This window comes from Tachypleus tridentatus, chromosome 3 (assembly GCF_004210375.1).
Source record: "Tachypleus tridentatus isolate NWPU-2018 chromosome 3, ASM421037v1, whole genome shotgun sequence".
Lineage (NCBI taxonomy): Eukaryota > Metazoa > Arthropoda > Merostomata > Xiphosura > Limulidae > Tachypleus > Tachypleus tridentatus.
The window spans coordinates 70,107,331-70,127,578 of NC_134827.1; the positions used below are offsets into that span (position 1 = coordinate 70,107,331).

At 35.3% G+C, this 20,248-nt stretch overlaps 2 protein-coding genes across 4 annotated transcripts in view; both read right to left on the reverse strand.

The window, feature by feature from the left end:
- LOC143247102 (uncharacterized) overlaps positions 1-20,248 on the reverse strand; it is an 87,962-nt gene that overhangs the window by 49,548 nt on the left and 18,166 nt on the right. For 2 of the 3 annotated variants that reach the window (XM_076494578.1, XM_076494577.1), the window contains one exon: positions 11,738-11,839. The exons of the other annotated variant lie outside the window; for it this stretch is intronic. In XM_076494578.1, coding sequence (XP_076350693.1) covers positions 11,738-11,839 — 102 coding nt within the window. The remainder of the gene's footprint in view (positions 1-11,737; positions 11,840-20,248) is intronic. 3 annotated transcript variants of the gene reach the window in all.
- LOC143247887 (zinc finger MYM-type protein 1-like) lies at positions 13,868-15,987 on the reverse strand. Its single transcript, XM_076496443.1, has 3 exons — positions 15,906-15,987; positions 15,581-15,801; positions 13,868-15,457 (listed from the first exon to the last, which is right to left on the reverse strand). Exons 1-3 carry the CDS (start codon positions 15,985-15,987, stop codon positions 13,868-13,870), a joined length of 1,893 nt encoding a protein of 630 aa, XP_076352558.1.

Genomic DNA, 20,248 nt, shown 5'->3' on the forward strand with positions numbered 1-20,248 from the left:
GCAAAAGTTTCAGTCGCAGAATTTCCAAGTTTAACACAAAATTTCACAGCAAGTCGTTGCTCCTTCAGGTCATTCATTCTGAAATCCGCCAAACGATAAAATCGCACTTCACTTAAAACCGCGTAGCTAATACACAAATGAAGATATCTGCAATCGGGAAATGGCGTCGTAATCAGCTGATCTGTGCGAACCTAGCGACACTAAGCGGATTCCACTGGAACCAACTGGAGCCGCGCAATTCAAACAGTCCGCGTATTTTTTTAACAGACCTCGTACGTCCCATTTCACACGAAAAAAATTCTGCCTTTCCAGCTCTGCTGATGCTAAAGATTAGTGTATTATTTGCAATGTAGTTTACGAGGTAAAACGTCGACGTTGCTCTGAAATTTATGTTGGTAAAACAGGGAGACAAATACACACTAAAGCTTATGATCCATGTCAACACATCTATGATAAACGCTTTTCTCTCAACCAGTACTTATCCTCTATACATAGTAGCTGAATGTAATAAGGCTGGGGCAAAAGTGGGAAAAAAAGGAAAATAAATCTGTTAAGATAAGCAGTACAGATCCACAATTTAAAGAAACATGTCTTGCCTTGAAGAAGTTAACAGGGAGATGAGCAGGTGAAATGTACCAAACTCCTCTTAAGTAGAATAGTAGTAGTATTAAAAAAATCTTTTTTTTCTTAAGTACCTGATATTTAACATAAAAATTTTGCAATAAAAAGAGATAATTGTAAGATATGCAGTAAAAGTGGTTGATTTTTGCCAGTTGTCTTTCTATTGCAGGTAGTTCGGAAATAAATCGCAATTAACGAATGTGCAGTGACACCTAGTATGCCCTGCAGGTAGATCAATTCTTCTAGCGAATAAATTTAGAAACATACTTAATAACGAAACTAAAAGCGAAACATAAATATTAATTAGCTATTTCAGTTTTAAGCAACTGTCACTGAATGAAAGACCTCGTGTAGAGTGAGTTGTGTGACAAAATAAAAATCTGAAAGGGTGCATCGATATACCTCTGAATTGCTTGAATGTTTGAAAGAACATATACATTTTCAGCTATATATAATAAGAACACGATATATGTTTGTTTCCAATTCTTTATAAGCTTTTAGCATCGAAACCATAACTTTTTTTATAAAATATTTCAAAGTGAGTGTAAAAAAATCAATTATGCCTATATTATATAAATCATTAATTTTGGAAGGTAAAACCTACACAACATTCGGCCTTTGCTATTTCATGGTGTTGCAATTCGTTACATAGATTTGGAATGGTTCGAAGTGAGTAAAATATAACATGCAATTGGTTTAGTAAAGCCTACAATGACGATACGCTAAGCTCCATCTTCTGCAGCTTTATCTCATAATGGCATACCGTGATTAAATGCTATATTCTGTCATCTGAAAACATATTTTCTAAAACACTGGATTCCTAAAACAGTATAAATGTGCAAATTTACTAGGGCACTTTTTCCGTTCTGTAACTTTGTCTTGTTGCGTCTATGAAATAAAACTTGTAGCTTAAAATGTTGGAAAAAATTCAAAATAGACAATCGATAATTTGTCTATTACTTTAATGTGCCACACTTAATTTAAGTATTTAAGAGCAAAGCAACACATAACTGCAAACAATTTAATGCAGTATATCTTCTAAAAGTTGTTCAAGTTGTCAAATTTAAATACAAATGAAATGTTATCACATATGTTTATCTTTAATTTCTTTACCAGTCAATGCCTACAAAAATTTCAGGTTTTCCGTGCAATATCTGCATGTATACTATAAGGAATAGTATTTTCTTCTGAAAAATATTATGCACAGCTAATATACTGTCGTATACCAAAACAGAAAGAATTAACTAAATGGATCTAAGGAAACCTAACTTATACCGCCTAACATGGAAAGGGACGGTTTGGTTTGAATTTCGCGCAAAATTACAAGTGGGTTATATATGTTAACTGTTCCTAATTTAGTAGTGAAAGACTAGAAGGAAAGCAGCAAGTCATTACCACCCACCGTAAATCCTTAAGCCAATCTTTTACCAACAAATAGTGGGATGGACCGTGGAAATAACGCCCATATGGCTGAAAGGGCGAGCATGTTTGGTGGGGCTGGGATTCGAGCCCGCGACCCTTAAGATCGGAATAGAAAGTCCTAAAAACCAGGACTCAGGTTGGGAAAGAACGGAGGAATACGTTCACTGAGAGGTGTAAATATCTAATAATAACTTTCCTGAGAAACTTTAAAAATGTTATTGACTTTAACAAGTCACGCACATATAATGTTCAAGTGCAGTCTCATAAACGCTATAGCCTTTAGGAAAAAGAAGCAACAAAAAGAATCTTACTGAGCAAAGACACTATCTTATGTGAAATACCATGTATCTTGGTTTTCGAAACAATCGCACAAGATGTTTCAAACAGATAAGTCTAGATTTGGATTTTTCAGTTTGGACTGGCTTGTACATGTTCGCCAAAGGACTACTGAGAGGTTAGATAAGGAATGCCTTCTACGAACTGTTAAACATGAAAGAGACTCCGGAATCGTTTGGGATGTTATCTGTGAATGGATTTGGCCATCTTCAGAAAATTGATGGAATCATGGATCAGCATAAATTCAACACTATATTGTTGTACTCGCAGGAAATAAGCTGGTTAGACAGAAATTCATATTTTAAAAAGACAATGACACAAACATACGTCCAACAAATGCCAAAGTAATTTGATAAAGAAAGAAAGGTGAGGTGACCTTCAGCGATCGGAATGGCGACCACAAGTCCAGACCCTCAACACCAAAGAACAAATATGATATTTGCTGGACTACATGTTTGATAAAGGTATCAACTATATATGCAAGAACGGCTGGTATGGATTGATAAAGTTCTATGTAGAGGAGCGAACAACGTTTCGACCTTCTTTGGTCATGTTTTTGTGTGTGTGTGTGTGTGTGAACCCGACACACATTTTCTATGTAGAAAATTTCTACATAGAATTTTCTCAACCCATACCAGCCGTTTTTACATACATATTTTTCTCTACAAATGGGTTTTCTCATCATATCGGAAGGTATCAATTGTATTAGAGAAAATAACGAAAACCTATGGACACAACTCAAAGAAAAAGGGAATCAAATTATATCAGATACTTTAAAAACGCACAGACGCAAACATGGCAAGTTGTTGTTGACACCAAAGATGGCTAGAGTAAAGATTAAGATTAAAAACTTAGAGAACTATTTGTGTACTAATTTTGTAATAGTTTCTTCGAAGATTAATCTGAAATAATTACAAGTTAATGTTTACAGTAAATCAGTTATTATTCTGTATGTAAAACTCGTAATACAACACTACAGAAATGAACATGTAGCCCAGTCTATAATTACATTCACCATTTAATACAGAGTTTAACAGTTTCAGGGAATTCTATCCTATAATCAGTTACCTGGACAAGTGTAAGCTGAAAAAAGAAAAAAATATATTTTGTCGCCATTATAAGACGAAGTTTTTATTTTGCGGTTCATCTCTGAACAATGCAGGTAATTTTTATTCTTGTTTAGTAGAGACAGTGTATCACAATTCATGCCCTATCGGTATTACTCTTGACTCATAATCATAGTAATTTAAACTTGCAAAGGGTTTATAATTTAACAGCTTTATGTTGATATTACTCAAGATCCAATTAAGACCTAACAACAACAAAAAGGAATAAAAATTTAATTTTATATCACCGCCATTTAAAAAAAAAAAAAGTTAATAAAATGTTATAGATCACATAAAACAGATTATCCCTCTGGAAATATTCTTTACCGAGTAGAGGCAGTTATTCAAAACTTACAACAACCTAACAAAACTAAAACATTTACTGACTTGAAACTCAAACGGAGTGAGAGACGCGTAACATCATGAAATAAGAATAAACCTAGTAGATTTTTGTAAGGAATAGTATTTAATTTCAAATGTAACATACGGCCTTCTGGTGTAAAATTAAAGAACACTTTTAAAATTAAAATAACCACAGGTAAAACATTTTTAATTTGAACGTTTATGAAATACTTTCACGCGACTGTTGCACAATGAGTGTCTTTGATTAAAGCTTCTTTAGCCTGAATAATTAAGGACTATTTAGTTACAAAAACTTATTTTGTTTTGTGTCTTTGGGAATAATAAATATCAGATTGAATGGTGGGTACTTAAAATCATTTACATAATTGAACATATGCTCTAACAGCTTATCAATGAGGGAGTATAACAACTGTCTCTAAATTTGTAAGGTAAATTTAGCTTTTACTCTTCTACTAGTAGTGATAACTGATCCTGATATAACATGGTTCCTACAGAGATGTATGCGACTATTATGGAAACTGAAATGCCACCTCAGGAGATAAGTTCCATTCGCTGTTAATCTTTTTTATTTTCAGTAACTTCCTATTTCCTTAGAAGTAAGCACCTTCTCAACATTGCACATATATTTATGATAAATGATAGTTTTATACAAGGACTTGAAAACCCATACTGCTTCTAGTCGTTTCAAGTTCAGCTCTAATTTCATTTTGTACATGAGGCTTGTGGACATTGGTTAACTGCACGGGTCCTACTTATTCAGATATATCCCTTATTAAGATGCACTTTACCTTTCCCATATGTAATTTGTAACCTAGATTTATTTGTTTGCCCTTTAAGTAAGATGCTTCTTGTAGTCTATAACAAATCATCGAAGAACAGGAAATGAATGTTTTTCTTTAACGATGAAAAATAACCATAATTATTGCATTATATTATATTTTATATAGAATTATGTGTGCGTATTATGATATGCATCAATACTCAAAATGTATGTGTTTATTTAAGCACAAAGCTGAACGACGGTCCATACTGACCGTACGGATCGAACCCCGACTTTCTGCATTATAAACCCTCAAGCTTGCAGCTGAACCACCGGGAGGGGAGGGGGCAAAATGTACTTCATTATATCAGGCTGTTTCATATGAAATGTTGGACTTTTAAATAAAAGTTTGAAATAAGTACACCTTTTTGTTGTTTAATTTATTTAATCAAAATAAGTTCCTTTAGACTCAATACACTTCTGCTAGAGAGTTATAAGTTTATAAATGTCATCTTTAAAGAACTGATGTCCTTTGAAGCGATGAAGACTTCGAAGGCACTTTCAATTGACTTTTGGTTTGCAAACATTTCTTCCTTTAAAAAATGTCCAAATGTGATAATTTGTAGAGGAAGATCAGGTGAATATGGTGAAGTTTCATACTGAAGTTTATTTAGTTTTGGGGCAGTAACGCTTGAGATGCGAGGTCGAGCATTGTCGTCAAGCAGTATAGGTCCACTGCGACTGACTATTGTTGGATGTTTTCGTAACAACCTTTGAAGACTAACTTCTAGTTCACAACAATATTTCTCTGCTGATATTGTTTCTCCTTGGTTTAGGAATGAGTAATGGATCACACCTGCTGACGATCACCAAACGCTGACCATCAGGTTCTCAGGGTGAAGACTTGATTTTTGGCATATGTTTTGGTTCTTCTTTACAGACAAGTCACTATACGCATAGTCGTCGACTGTCGTAAAGAATCTATTTTTCATCACAGGTGGCTATTCTATGGAGAAGCTAGTCGATTTCGTTGCGAGTAAGGAAACAATTTCAACGCGTGTTGTTTTCTGTCAGTTTGTGAGCAATCAATTTATAGAGCTTTTTCAGCTTACGAATTGCATCGAGATGTCTGGAAACTGTTGAATAAAGAACATTACGTTTGTCAGCAAGTTCTCTCATGGTTTGGCATGTATCTGGTTTTGGTTTGAATTTCATGCAAAGCTACTCGAGGGCTATCTGCGCCAGCCGTTCCTAATTTAGCAGTGTAAGACTAGAGGGAAGGCAGCTCATCACCACTCACCGCCTCCTCTTTTACCAACAAATAGTGGGGTTGACCGTCACATTATAACGCCCCCATGGCTGAAAAGGCGAACATGTGTGGAGCGACGAGGATTCAAATCCGCGACCCTCAGATTATGAGTCGAGCACCTTAACCACCTGGCCATGCCGGGACATTCTGATTATGTGTGTACACGAATGCATTCTACAAAGAGAATACATTTACTATTCCTGCCCTGGTGCTCCTAATCAGAATATTTCAAATTGCAGCTTTCTTATGACTTAACAGTTAAATGTTAAACAATAAGTTCAAAGATACCAGGTATCTGAAGACCTTATCTACAGTCATATGTATAAAGAATAAGGTCGAAAATTCAGGCACAGAAAAGATTTATCTATTGCCAAAAGAATAATGTTAAAAATTCAGGTACAGAAATGTCTATCTAAGGTAACGTGACCAATGAATAAGATGAAAAACTTAGGTATAGAAATAATTCATTTATGGCCACGTGACCGAAGAATAAGTTGAAAAAGCCATGTAGATAAAGACCTTATCAACAGCCGTGTATGTTCTTGAGTTAAATATAATTAAAAACATGGAAACAGAAACAAAAACGATACAGCTACGACTTCCTTAATCTTTTGTATCGTATCAGAAATTCTGCATGTTCTTGAGTTAAACAGTGAAAAATGCAGATACTGTTTGACACAAATTCTGTTTTACTTCCTGTTAAAAGTCCGGTTTGCAAAATGACATCGTTGAAACATATATCAAAATTATTTCGCAGTCCAATGTGATAACGTCTAACATAGGCAGTTAAAAAAAACAAAAACAGGCTATATGAATAAGTATCAGTCCAAACAATGTCATTTTTAGTATTCTTTTCACAATTGTTCATTACCTTGGTAACACGATAACCAGTTTCTACAAGTCGAGCCTCTAGACCGTAACTGTTGCTAAATAATTTCTATTCTCAACTTACCTCAAACTACAAAGTCTATAACATTTTAATAACTTTTTCTTTTATTTTATGTCAGTTAAGTGCCCTGCGGCTGGCCGAAATGGATGTTTGTTTTCCATAACCCGACCTAAGAATACTTCCTTGGGTCGGTCGGTTAGAGGAAAAATCTTTTTAAAAGTCCATAGTATCATCTCTTCCCTTCTTTAGAGAGCACCAGAGGATATTTTAGAAGTAAATCTCCAGGTAATTTTGTGTATCTTTTCATGAAGAAACAAATATGGCAGCCTTATGCTGCGACGAAAGCATGCAAAAGAAACTGTGATCTTTAGGGAAAAAAATTATTGAAAATTAAAATAAAACTTTCACTCAAAAGTCGTATTTTACTTTTAAATTATTCCCTCGATTTATATATGGGGAATCTATAAAGCAAATCTATTTATTACTTAATATTAGTTCTCGAACTGGTTACACGGATTTAGCGAATCCTACACTAAAGGCAAACAGGGTAGTATTTGTAATTATTATGTTAATAATTACATCAATTATTTAAGAACAAAAACAAAACGATTAATCTTTGTTGTACATAAAGTTGTAACAGTCTCAAAATATCACAACACCTGTACTTGGTTCACTTGATTAAATAACACACTACCGCCTGAAAAGATGCTGTTTCTCCGATACGTGAACATACATTCTCTGTTGATCACTCAGTTAAGAATAGATTTAAAAGTCTTTATAAATATAACATCCAAATAAATAATTATTATACACTTCTCATATAATTCTGGATATTAGAAATACTTCCGTAGGATTCCCGAAACTGTTCTGTTTCAAGAGTAAATGAAACCAAAATTAAGAATTTTTGAAGTTCCTATGTCATGATGTATTGGAGTCTATATATTGCCTAATTCATCTCGTGGTTCATGGTATGCGCATATTTTACTTGCATCACGACAACAGAAATTTCAACGTTAAGAGTCCTTTACCTGACGTCATTTTACTGTCTATTAACTGACTGGTAGGCAATACCCTACAGCAGGGGTGGGCAACTCATTTTTCATAGTAACCACAACTGTGGCTAACGAAAACAACGTTGGCCACACTATTAAAAAAATAATAATTGAATGATGTTAGTTTAGTCAAAATAATTGCATTCCAACTAACCTTCAATGTAAAAATTGATGGAGGTTTTCATCAATAAGTTTCGTGAAATTTGGATTAATATCTATGCTCAATGAGTATCTTAGCTCTGCCTCTAAATTTATGTGGGTAAGCCAAGATCTGTATCCAGACTTGAGAAAATCTAGCGTAGAAAATGTTGACTCACACATCACATGGAAATTAATTTTGAAATTGCTATCTTTAAATTTAGAAGACTCTCCTTTACCAGAATAGTGAGCCACATCTCTTTCATAAAATATTTTTGTTTACCTTTTATGTGTTCTACACTTTGCAGGGTAAGCATCTCGTCTTCAAATCCACACTTATCCAAAAACAAAAAAAGATGTAATTTCCTTACTGAAATTTCCTAAGTGAAATTGAAATGGATCATGCAAAAATTCAAATATCAATTTCAAATTTTTAAATTCGGAGAAACGTTGTTCAAATTTTTGAGATAGATTTTTGATCCAGTTTACTCAGAAATCACTTTTAGCATCAGAGAAATCATAGTCCTTATTACTCTCTAGAAAACTATTCAACTTTGCAAAATGTGTCAAATCACTCTTTTGTAATTGTTCTGCAGGGAGATTTAGCTTTAACTGAAATTCATGAATAGACTGTAATTGCTCGTTTATTATTTTACCTCTTCCATGATCTATTGTGTAGTTGTGCAACTAGTTATAACAAGTGACTCCTTTCAGACCCTCTTTAGGAGAAAATACAGCCAAAAAAATCGCATTAAGTAAGGATTGCTACACGAAGCACTGAGACTTAGGTGTATCTGAATCGCGACCGACTGGTACAATTTTACAATTACAGAAGTGCAGAAAGTATCGTCAGCAAATAGTAGTAATGTCAGGAAGCAGCAGCCATGGAATATGGTAAGTAGAATACGTAGCAGCCATGGAATATGGTAAGTGGAAATAAGTAGCAACCATGAAATATGATAAGTGAAAATAACTAGCAACCATGGAATATGGTAAATGGAATAAGTATCAGCCATGGAAAATGGTGTGTGTGTTGTTTTCTTATAGCAAAGCCACATCGGACTATCTGCTGAGCCCATCGAGGGGAATGGAAACCCTGATTTTAGCGTTGTGAATCCATAGACTTACCGCTGTACTAGCGGGGGGCTGGAAAATAGTAAATGGAATAAGTATCAGCCCTGGAATATGGTAGGTGGAATAATTATCAGCCGTGGAATATGGTAAATGGAATGAGTGGCAGCCATGGAATAAGATGAATGGAAGAAGTAACAGTCGTGGATTATTGTAATTGCAATAGGAAGACTAAATCCTTCATTAATAATTTCAACCTTTTTTGTTTTCAGCAACTGAATGGATTCTATATAAGTTTTCGCATGGAAGAGTGTAAAATCAACTATACAAGAAGTGGAACTTTCCTGATTAGTCAAGTGTGAATATTGATCATTTTTGTGAGGAACAATGTCACATCTTAAACTAGATCTTCAGGTTTTTCTTTCAAGGATAATACATTTGACGTGTAAAACAAGTGTTGTAATTAACATATCAAATCTACCAAGTGAGGAGAAACCCTAGTCAAAGTATATCTTATTTTATACAAACTACTTCTCTATGTAACTAAATGAAACATTCGATGTTATTTATCAGTCTCGATTATTTTGTGAATCAAATTTCACGTTATAAAAGCCTGTCGTAACACTAAATAATGCTTTTTATTTCTGTGACAAAAAAATTCCGATAGGCACAAATTCGTGTTTTTCCAATTCCTATTATCACTATGACAGGGCCCGGCACGGCCAGGTAGGTTCAGGCGTTCGACTTGTAATCTGAGGGTTGTGGGTTCTAATCCCCGTCGCACCAAACATGCTCGCCTTTTCAGCCGTAAGGGTTTTATAATGTGACGGTCAATTTGTTGGTAATAGAATAGCCCAAGAGTTGGCGGTGGGTGGTGATGACTAGCTGCCTTCCCTTTAGTCTTACACTACTAAATTAGGGACGGCTAGTGCAGATAGCCCCCGTATAGCTTTGCGCGAAATTCAAAAAACAAACAAACATTATGATAGGCCCATCTCTCCTTACAACTTGCTCCCCGCTAGTACAGCGGTATGTCTCTGGATTTATAACGCTAAAATCAGGGGTTCGATTCCCCTCGGTGGGCTGAGCAGATAGCCCTTTGTGGCTTTGCTATACGAAAAACACACACCTTACAACTTTTTTTTCTGTGAAATTTCGACATGTCTTATTAAATTACGAAAGCTGTGCTAGGCAAAATGAACACTCAATAAAAAGAAATAAAGATGTACAATTAAAGTGTGAATAGAATAAAAAACACTTAAATACTTTCTAATCAAATGATAAGGCAGGCGGTACTAAGTCTAATACATTTCGTTGTTTTTGTATATTTGTTTTTTTAAATTTCGCACAAAGGTACATAAGGGCTATCTACGCTAGCTGTCCTTAATTTAGTTGTGTAAGACTAGAGGGAAGGCAGCTAGTTATCACCACCCACCGCCAACTCTTGGACTACTCTTTTACCAACAAATAGTGAGACTGACCGTCACATTATAACGCCTCCACGGCTGAAAGGGCAAGCATATTTGGTGCGACGGGGATTCGAACCCGCGACCCTCAGATTACGAGTCGAACGCTATAACCCAACTAGCCATGCCGGGCCACATTTCGTTGTATGAAATACATCATTAAGGCCATAAAAAATCAACGTTTTACATTTGTCTTATGTAAAGGGAACCAAGATTGATTCCCTGAAATACGTAACATAATTCATGAGCTCTGGAATTTCATTGATGGAATATAGAGATTGGAATATTCCGTTTATTTCTGCTCCTAAACAAATTTCTTACAGGTTCTAGGTGGATAGGCTTACACATTTCAGGCCACTCTCTTATTCCTAAATAATGATTGACAAATTAAAATAAAAGTAGAACAATAAAAACAACGCAAGTCCTTCCTTTAATTTTCCGAATAAAATATTATATAGGAGGGACTTGCACCCAAGACCAAATACATGTAACGTCAGTCTATGCGAAACAAGAATGGGTGACATATCTTTCACGTGGATGTGTGAGGGATATCAGTAACCTTATTTTCAGACGTTTTAACTGTGTATATGGCTGAAGAAATACATTCACTATATTCTTTGTGAAAAATAATATTTCTGTGAATTACGGGTGACGAGAATAGTATCATCCGTTTCGTCGCATGATGACATACAGACGGACGCATACACAGTACGTACAATTTGGTTGAATGTTGATAAATCGATTCCTAACTAACCGTCTGATTCAAGCGCAGAGTGGCGATTGTAATCGTTTAGGAAACCATGAAAGTACAGCTTTTAATGTTGAGTAGCTCAGTGGTTTAGAATTCATCTTGCCGGACAGAAATCCTGGGTTACAGTGGTGGCCTCCCTTTTCATTTATCAGCATTTTTCAAGTAAACTTTTGTATAATAATTAATCTGAATGGTTTGGTACTAGCCTTCCATCACGGCGATTATAAGCTATAACTTACATAAAGCCTAATGAATTTAGTACCGGCTAACCATCAAAATGAACGAAGGTAGAGTCACTTTAAGCTAAACTTATAAATTACTGAAATACATACGCGAATCATTCTCAAACAATTTTGAAATAAAATGAACATTTTTTTCCTCTTCATCATTGGAAATTTATGAGAAATTGTCCAGTTCTCATTAAGTTGAAAAAGAAAAATATTGACAACTTACCGGCTTAAATTCACGTTTCAGTTGTTCTCTTTTCCGTTTGTCTAGACATACATTTTGTTTTTCTTTTATCTGAAGACTGTTAAACTCTCTTTTCATGAAACCCTGGTAGAAATATATACACAAATAGGCGTCACCACACAGAAAATTGTATAAAACCAACTATCATTCTACTTCACGTGGACCTCAACTTAATATTGAGAAGTCTTGTTCAATTAGAGAAAATATGTCAATAAAGGATTATCGTGATAAAAGCAGCGTTCAATTTCATCTTAAGTCTGCTAAATTGTATTGCACTTATCAAGGAAAAAGTCCCCTGTGGTACAGCAGTACGTCTGCGAACTACTCACACCACCAGATACCTGGTTTCGATACCCGTGGTGGGCAGAGCAAAGTTAGCTTTGTGCTTAATTGCAAACAAATCAAGGAAAATTACCCTCTCAAAGTGACAATACAGATATAATTATCATATCAAAGTGACGGACACAAACAGCATTATCCTGTTAAAGCAGCGGATACAAATACCATTATCCTCTCAATGTTGCGGATAAAAACAACATTTTACTCTCAAGTTGGTGTATACAAACATCATAATTATCTTAAAGCAATTGATACAAATAGCATTATTCTGATAAAAGTGATGGATACAAACAGCACCATCATCTGAAAATAACGGATGCAAAAAAAAGCTTCATCCTTTCAAAGTGACGGATACAAACAATATTAGCCTCTCAAAGTGATGGAAACAAGCTATATTATCCTCTCAAAGTGGCTGATACAAATATAATTATTCAACAAATTAACTACTCTGAAAGTGATGGATATAAACAATATAATCCCGATGTGATAGATATAAACATCATTATCGTCTAAAAGTGACGAATACAAGCAACATTATCCTGTGAAATTGGCAGATACAAAGAGTATTATTGTAACAGAGTGACGGATACAAACATAATTATTCTGGTAAAGAAACGACCCGGCATGGCCAGGTGGGTTAAGGCGTGCGACTCGTAATCTGAGGGTCGCGGATTCGCATCCCCGTCGCGCCAAATATGCTCGCCCTTTCAGCCGTGGGGGGCTTTATAATGTTACGGTCAATCCCACTTTTCGTTGGTAAAAGAGTAGCCCAAGAGTTGGCGGTGGGTGGTGATGACTAGCCTTCCCTCTAGTCTTACACTTCTAAATTAGGGACGGCTAGCGCAGATAGCCCTCATGTAGCTTTGCGCGAATTTCAAAAAACAAACAAACAAACCTGGTAAAGTAACAGATATAAACATCATTATTTTCTTAAAGTGGCAGATACAAACGGTATCACCATCCAAAAGAGATGGGTACAAAAAAACATTTTTCTGTCAAACTGGAGGATACAAGTGGGTTTTCTCTCAAAATGGTTGAAAGAAAGAGCATGATTCCCTCAAAGTGACGAGCAGCAAAACATGACACCTGCGTCATAAGAAACAGTTTTAAATTCGAATGCAAAATGTTTGAACTTCACAATAAAAATTACACAGGTTTGCGATGGTTTTATTATCTATGGTAATTCCTGTACATTGAATCCGAAAATATCAATTTTCCTCCATCACGTACAGATTTTTCTTTTAACAAAATTACTTTTGCGTAACTCATTTTCATTGAAAACGGGGTCACATTTTGTTATGCCTTAAATATGGCTACATATTTCTCTTGAGCAATCGTGACGTGAGAGTTTTATTGATCGTTCTACAGCCCACTCTAATACATAAACAGTTGAAAGGTCGCATAAAGTGTCATTTCTGGATAGTATTTGTTTGTGCGTGCATTTTGACATTATTTTTTATTTTCGATATTATTTGTTCACCACTACGGCAACAAGTAGTTGTGTTAGTGACCCAAACCAGTGGCGTACCGTGAGTTTTGTAGTTGGGTGGGCTGCTACCTAAGGTACATTGTAGTAAGCAAAAGTTTCACATTGAACATGAAAATATGCATCCATACAAATATAAGCAAAAAACGTAAATTTTTTCTAGCTCATTTAAAATTAACTTAATTCTATAGACATTTGGAAAAGTGTAGCAAAAAAAACCCAGTGCCATTATAAACCTCACAATGCACTAAGGTAATGCAAAGCATAAAAGGAAAGAAAACTTTAATTCATTTATAAATCAGCTCAATTCTTCTTGTCTGTGAAACAAATTGATCAATGACATCATCGTAGAAGCTTCTCTCTTGTCTCAATTCTGCCAAGAGATTTTTTTCGATTGACAACAAACTTAGGCTTGACATCCTTTCCTGGCCCTGTGTGGCGCGACAGCAAGTGTGGATTCTTTTCAAAGAAGAGAAAGAACGTTCAGCTGAAGCCGTGTTGCTTGGTATAGTTAATACCAGCTGTGCCATTTTGAAAACCTCTTTGAAGGGGTTTGCAAAATCATTTTGGACAATGAATGCAACCAATTCACAAATTTGCAGCTTTGAGAACTCAGGGCTGGAGTATAGAACGGCGAGCTCATTTTTGAAGCGGACGTAATCAAACATTAACCCATACCGGCGCTGTAATGCCTCAAGCAAGTTATCTGAGAATACGATTTTATATTGTTCGTAGTTTTTGTGCCAAAGAAGGTTAAGAAAGTCAAACTTCGAAAGGGAAGAAAATCTTGACTCTATTTGCGATACAGTGTTATCAGCAATTTTGTGGTATAGCTGAAGATAATAATCTTTTTCAGACATGCATCCTTTCGATCTTTTGCATGCAGGTTCCGTGCTTCTGGTTTCATTAGACGAAGCTGTCTTCCAAAAATCATCAAATTTGTTATTTCTGTCATACTGTATTTGCCTTGAGACCTCTTGGACTTTACCGCAACAATACATTACGTCATAGAACTTGCTCTGCAGAATGTTGTAGAGAGTATCAGTGTAAGAAAACATATTGGAAAATATCTCAAGAAGCAGCTTTGTTTGAAATTCTTCCAAAAAATTCAGAAACCCGCGCGATTTGAGAGTAGCATCAGTATCCCAATTTTCAGGATTTTCAATAATGTTTGTAAAGAATTCAGTTAAATGAACTCTATTTTGTTGTACAGTATTTGTCAAACGGGAGGTAAAGTTCCATCTCGTGGGTGCAACAGAAGGCAATTTTCTGCCTACATATTCATGCAGAGCCTGTAATCTTTTAGAAGACTTAGAAAAAAATGCCGATAATCCACTCAAGGTTTGGAAAAAAATTCTGCATTCCTTAATGCTGAAAAGACCTTGCTGCAAGACCAGGTTCAAAACATGCGCATAGCAATGAGTAAAAATCGCCAAGGGATACTTATCAAACACTTTTTTCTGCAATCCATTCGTGTGACCACTCATTACACTCGCGCCATCATACGTCTGCCCGACCAATTTATTTTCTATCTCAAATTCCTTGGCGATATCAACAACATGACTAAAAAGACCGTCAGCAGTTCTATCCGCGCTAACATCAGAGAAACCAATGAACCTTTCGAAAACTTTTCCATTACAAACAAACCGCAACACTGTTGATAATTGTGACTTGGACATCACATCTGAAGTCTCATCGAGAATGATTGCAACAAATCTTGCGTTGTCAATTTCCTTTTTGATATGCTTTTTTAAAACATTAGACAAAGCCTGAATTAAGTCCTTTTGAACAGTTGGCGATGTTCCTTGAAAACCTGTAGCAGTATTCAAATGACTGTCCAAGCACGTGTCATAATCTCTAAGGGTATTGAGAAACTCCTAATAGTTTCCATTATCATTTGAAGTATTCGATTCATCATGACCTCGAAAAGGGAGCTCTTGTTTAGCAAGATAGCACACTGCATCAATTAATCTTTTCAATATTTCCCTATTCTTTTTCACTTGCTCATTGTGACGAGATATCTCAGCCTTCCGCTCTATGCGTTGCTTGCCAAACATTTTAAGCGACAAGGAAAACTGGACATGTGCACGAGACTTTTCATGTTTCTGAAGTGCTGCAGTTGAATGATTTAAGTCGGTATAACCCTGCTGATTCCACACCCGCTTCTCCGTTAAAAATAACAAATACGGCCAACAAAAGAGCTTGGATCGAATTTTACATCCTGTTAGCCATTCAATGGTATCATAGTGAGACTCTGAAAAGTGTCGAACATATTCATTTTTCTTATCTTTGTGCGTAGACTTGGAAGAGACGGCCTAGGCTTGCCTGCTTGAACAATTCTTAATTTGTCCGCATAATTTTTTGTGGAAAATGGAGAACGTAACAACTCATTAATATCATTTTCCATATTGATAACGGTTAATTTTTAAAAAGTTTATAACGTTCCACAATAGGCAGAAAAAAGGAAGGAACCTTCCTTCCAGGCTTCTTTCCGTTATCAGCGAGAATAAAGGACGAAGGCTGAAGAGAATCCAAGAAATAGGACAGAGAACGACAGACGGTATGCGGTGCGCTCGACGAGTAGCACACTCTGATCCGTTTTTCGACCAATCATCTCCCTTCATTCTTTGTAGTCGGCTACGGGGAGGAGAACATTGCAGCTGCAAGACTCCGCCCATCAAGGTGTTCAGCGTTCCTACAGCACGACTTGCGATGTATATTTTTTTCTCAAAATTAGCAGAGTAATCTTTATTTAGAAGAGAAAGTGCGATATGAGGGCTATAATAAAACATAAGACTGTAATGTTATACTTGATTTTCTAAAAAAATTCAAGAAAGTATACTTACCTTTTGATGTACTCTTTCGCTACGTATTTAATTTTGTTGGCTGTGCGGCGCACAACTAGCACACCCGGAATATACGCGCCTGACCCAAACATATTTTTTTATACTTGTGTTAAATTTCATCTAGGTAAGAGGTTTTGTTTTGTTTTGGTTTTACTTTTCCTCCAATTTGTAAAAAAAAAATCATACAAGATAGAAAAAATTAATATTATTCTCGAAATCTACGTAGCCGATTTATAGAAAATCCATTATTAAAACCAAAACAACTTAAATCGCAGGTCTGTGTTGTCTCTAAATCTAAAAACGCCATTGGTTCCTAACCTTGTTAAAAACAGACAAATTCCATGATATTGCAAAGCCTATATTGTATGTGCTCCAGGTCCAGCATAAAACCATTCATTACGGCAGGGCCAGACATAAAACATTTATTTTCTCAGGGCTTGAAATACGGTTAGTCACAAAATACAGGAAATCTTCCAGTAGCTCGAAATTCTAGTCACTATCCACAGTGTGTTATATTATTGTGGTGTATGTGGATAAATGTCCAGTACGACTTATTTTTGTATACCCAACTTAGAAGAAAAATTAGCAGAGCACAGTCAATCTCTATCAACTTGTGAAAAAAAAAAAAAAAGCTTGGCATCGTAACATTCATCTTGGCGGGGTCCATATTAGATTTATTGTTTCGTTCTTATTATTAGCTTATAATTATGGCCTTCAAAACATCTAACTGAAGATACGATTTTCTATTAAACAGCTCTGAAAGCCTAAAAGCAAGGATGTCCATATTCTATGAAAATAGATACGCTCAAGCCGTGATGAGAAAAACATTTTCTCCACTAACACTGTCCAAACGAGAGATGTCATCAATCTAATATGAACTTTTTAAAATTCAGCTCACTTAGAAGATTTACAAATAAAAAAGAAAAAGAAACAGGGTCATATCTAAAATGTTCAGTTATTTTATGGTGATTGCACAAAGATACAAAATAGATATATATCTGTGTTTTGCCCGCCACGAGTATTGAAACCCGAATTTTAGTGTTATTAGTTGTGATACTTATTGCTGAGCCACCGGAAAGGAAGGACTAAATGATAGACTTGAGAGGAAATGATAAAGGGTACTCAGCTATTCAACACCACCTACCGCCAACCCTTGGCTACTCTTGTCTGTCGGAATGTTTATTCTCAAGATTTGAGAAGAATTTAAAGCAATTTTAAATGAATATACAGTAGTTCAAAAATTTACTGGAACACCTGTACTTTTACTTGTTGTGCCTATAAAACCATTATAGCTTAAGATGTTGAGAGAAAGCATCAGAATAAGCAATTTATTGATTTCTTACTTATCTATTACTTTAATATGCTACACAATGAAGTAATTAAAATGTTAAGGAGAAAAGTAATGTATAGCCACAAATGATGAGGAGCAGTATATTTTTCAAAAATTGACCAAGTTCTCTAATTTAAATACAAAGTGACGGAAACTGTTACGCAAGAATGTCTCGAGTTTCTTTACTATTCATCACTGATAAAAGGTTGAGGTTTTGACTTTTCGAATTTTTCACATGGAACCTGCATGGGGTTATGGGGGGACCCATTTTCCAAGTTTTGACACCTTTCCAAGCTGTTGCAGATGACGGTGAACTGTTGAATGGGTTGAATTAAGCTTCTGTGCTAGTTCTTCAACTGTTACAGCACAATCTTCATCAAGTGCATCCAGCAGCAAGTCATCATTTAACTCAACAGGACGACCTGAACGTGGTGCATCACTGAAACTGTAGTCACCTGATCTTAACTTTGAAACAACTTTCGACATTTTCTATTATTAAGAGACTCCTCACAATAAACACCTTAAATCTTTCGTGTAGTTTTTGCTGCACTACGCCTTTTTTTTAAACTCATAAAGCATTATATGACTAATGTGCTCCTCAGACACATCCATTTTCATAAGGGTTTATTTGATTAATGATCTGAATAAGTGGAGATGAGTTAGTTTCTTTTATTTGTCTGAACATTTTTATACACGTCCTACTATATATTTTGGTCATTAAAGCCTTTTACAGAGACAGAAATTATTATGCATTTTCTGTATTAAATTTTCGGACCTTACTTATGGGATGACCTGTTTGTACAAACAGTATGAGATGAGCAGGAAACAGCAGACAGACAAAGACAGAACAGACAAACAACAAAATAAATCACGTAAAACAGACGTTCGAACAGAGAAGGAATGCCTAACGATTGATATATATATTACAGTGAGACTAATAGAGTGAAAATAGATAAGAATAATAGTTTATTTCGACAAAGAGAGTTCCACAGTAATTGCATCTGTTTGTGTGGATTTTGACAAGAAGGTAGATGGTTATTTGAAAGTAGGCCTATTTACGAAAATCAGACGTTTATTTAAAGTAGATATAAATACGAGAAAGAACAAAAGATTTTAGAAGTATAGGATTGGACGATAACTCGTCGAAACGTAAGTGAACTAGGACAGTTTGTCGATAATAATGTGCAAAACAGTCAACTAGAATTCTAAAGAAACTGAATAAGCTTAAGTGGACTTTTAACAAAAAAGAGAGAACTATATAGCATTTATGATAAGCGTATGATCATCTGTAGTGTAAATAACTTGTTGAACTAGTTCCGAATATATATATACACATTATTTTGAAAACAAGTGAAGTGAGTGCTATTCGTTTATTTTACTCATATTTACCGGCAACAAATCACAGTACCTACTGCAGAAGAATCCTTAGCCAAACGACAACACTACACATATATATTTATTTACAACTACTCAAAAAGTAAGTTTTTCGGACACTGTTCATCGAGCAATACGAGGAGTGATACAAGAAAGATACAAGAAAACCCTATCATTTACAATCACACATGACAAGGGATGGAACAAAAGGCTCACTAAAAGACGTGTTAAATATCTAAGAATAAATTCCTTCAAAAACTGAAAAACACTTACTGTTGCCTATAGTGTTAACAAATCACGCACAGGTATGTTCAAGTTTATGTTCTCATAAACGTTGTAGACTTTGGGAAAGAGTAGCAACAAGAAAGGACTTCAATGCGCAAAAAGACAACAACTTCATATTTCAAGAAGACAGTGACACAAACATGCATCGAAAAATGTCAAACTTATTTGGTAAAGAAAGAAAAATGAGTTTACCTTCAGCAATCGGAATTACCACCACAAGTCCACACCTTAACATCAAAGAACAAATATGGTATTTTCTGGACTACGTGCTTGATAAAATAACAATTGTAGCAAAGAAAAAGCTTCGAGAGAAATGGAATTAAACTACATACGCGTTTGGAAAATAGACACAAAGATAAGTTGTTATTGACGTTACTGATGACCACAGTAAATATCAGGATTAAGGAAACTTAGAAACATTATTTGTGTATTAATTTTGTATTTGTTGCCTGTAAGATGTCCCCCGCTGGTACAGCGGTATGTCTACGTATTCTTAATGCTAAAATCAGGGGGTCGACTCTCCTCGATAGACTCAGCAGATAGCCCAATGTAGCTTTGCTATACGATAAAACACACACAAACTCCTGTAAAATTAATTTCTACAGCAAATCAAAGACTATTATGTGCACAAAGTTCATAAAATGAAAACTATTTGGGTGTTTCAATACCTTTGTCACACAACTGTATATGAATTTTAATTATACCATAGTTCTTTAGTTTCTTCGTAAAATATATTATTAAGCTGTACTTCCTAGCAGGTAAAGTGTCGATAGGTTACTCCTAGTTTTCTCTGTTTTACGCGACACAAACTAATAAAAACAACTCGTTTGGGA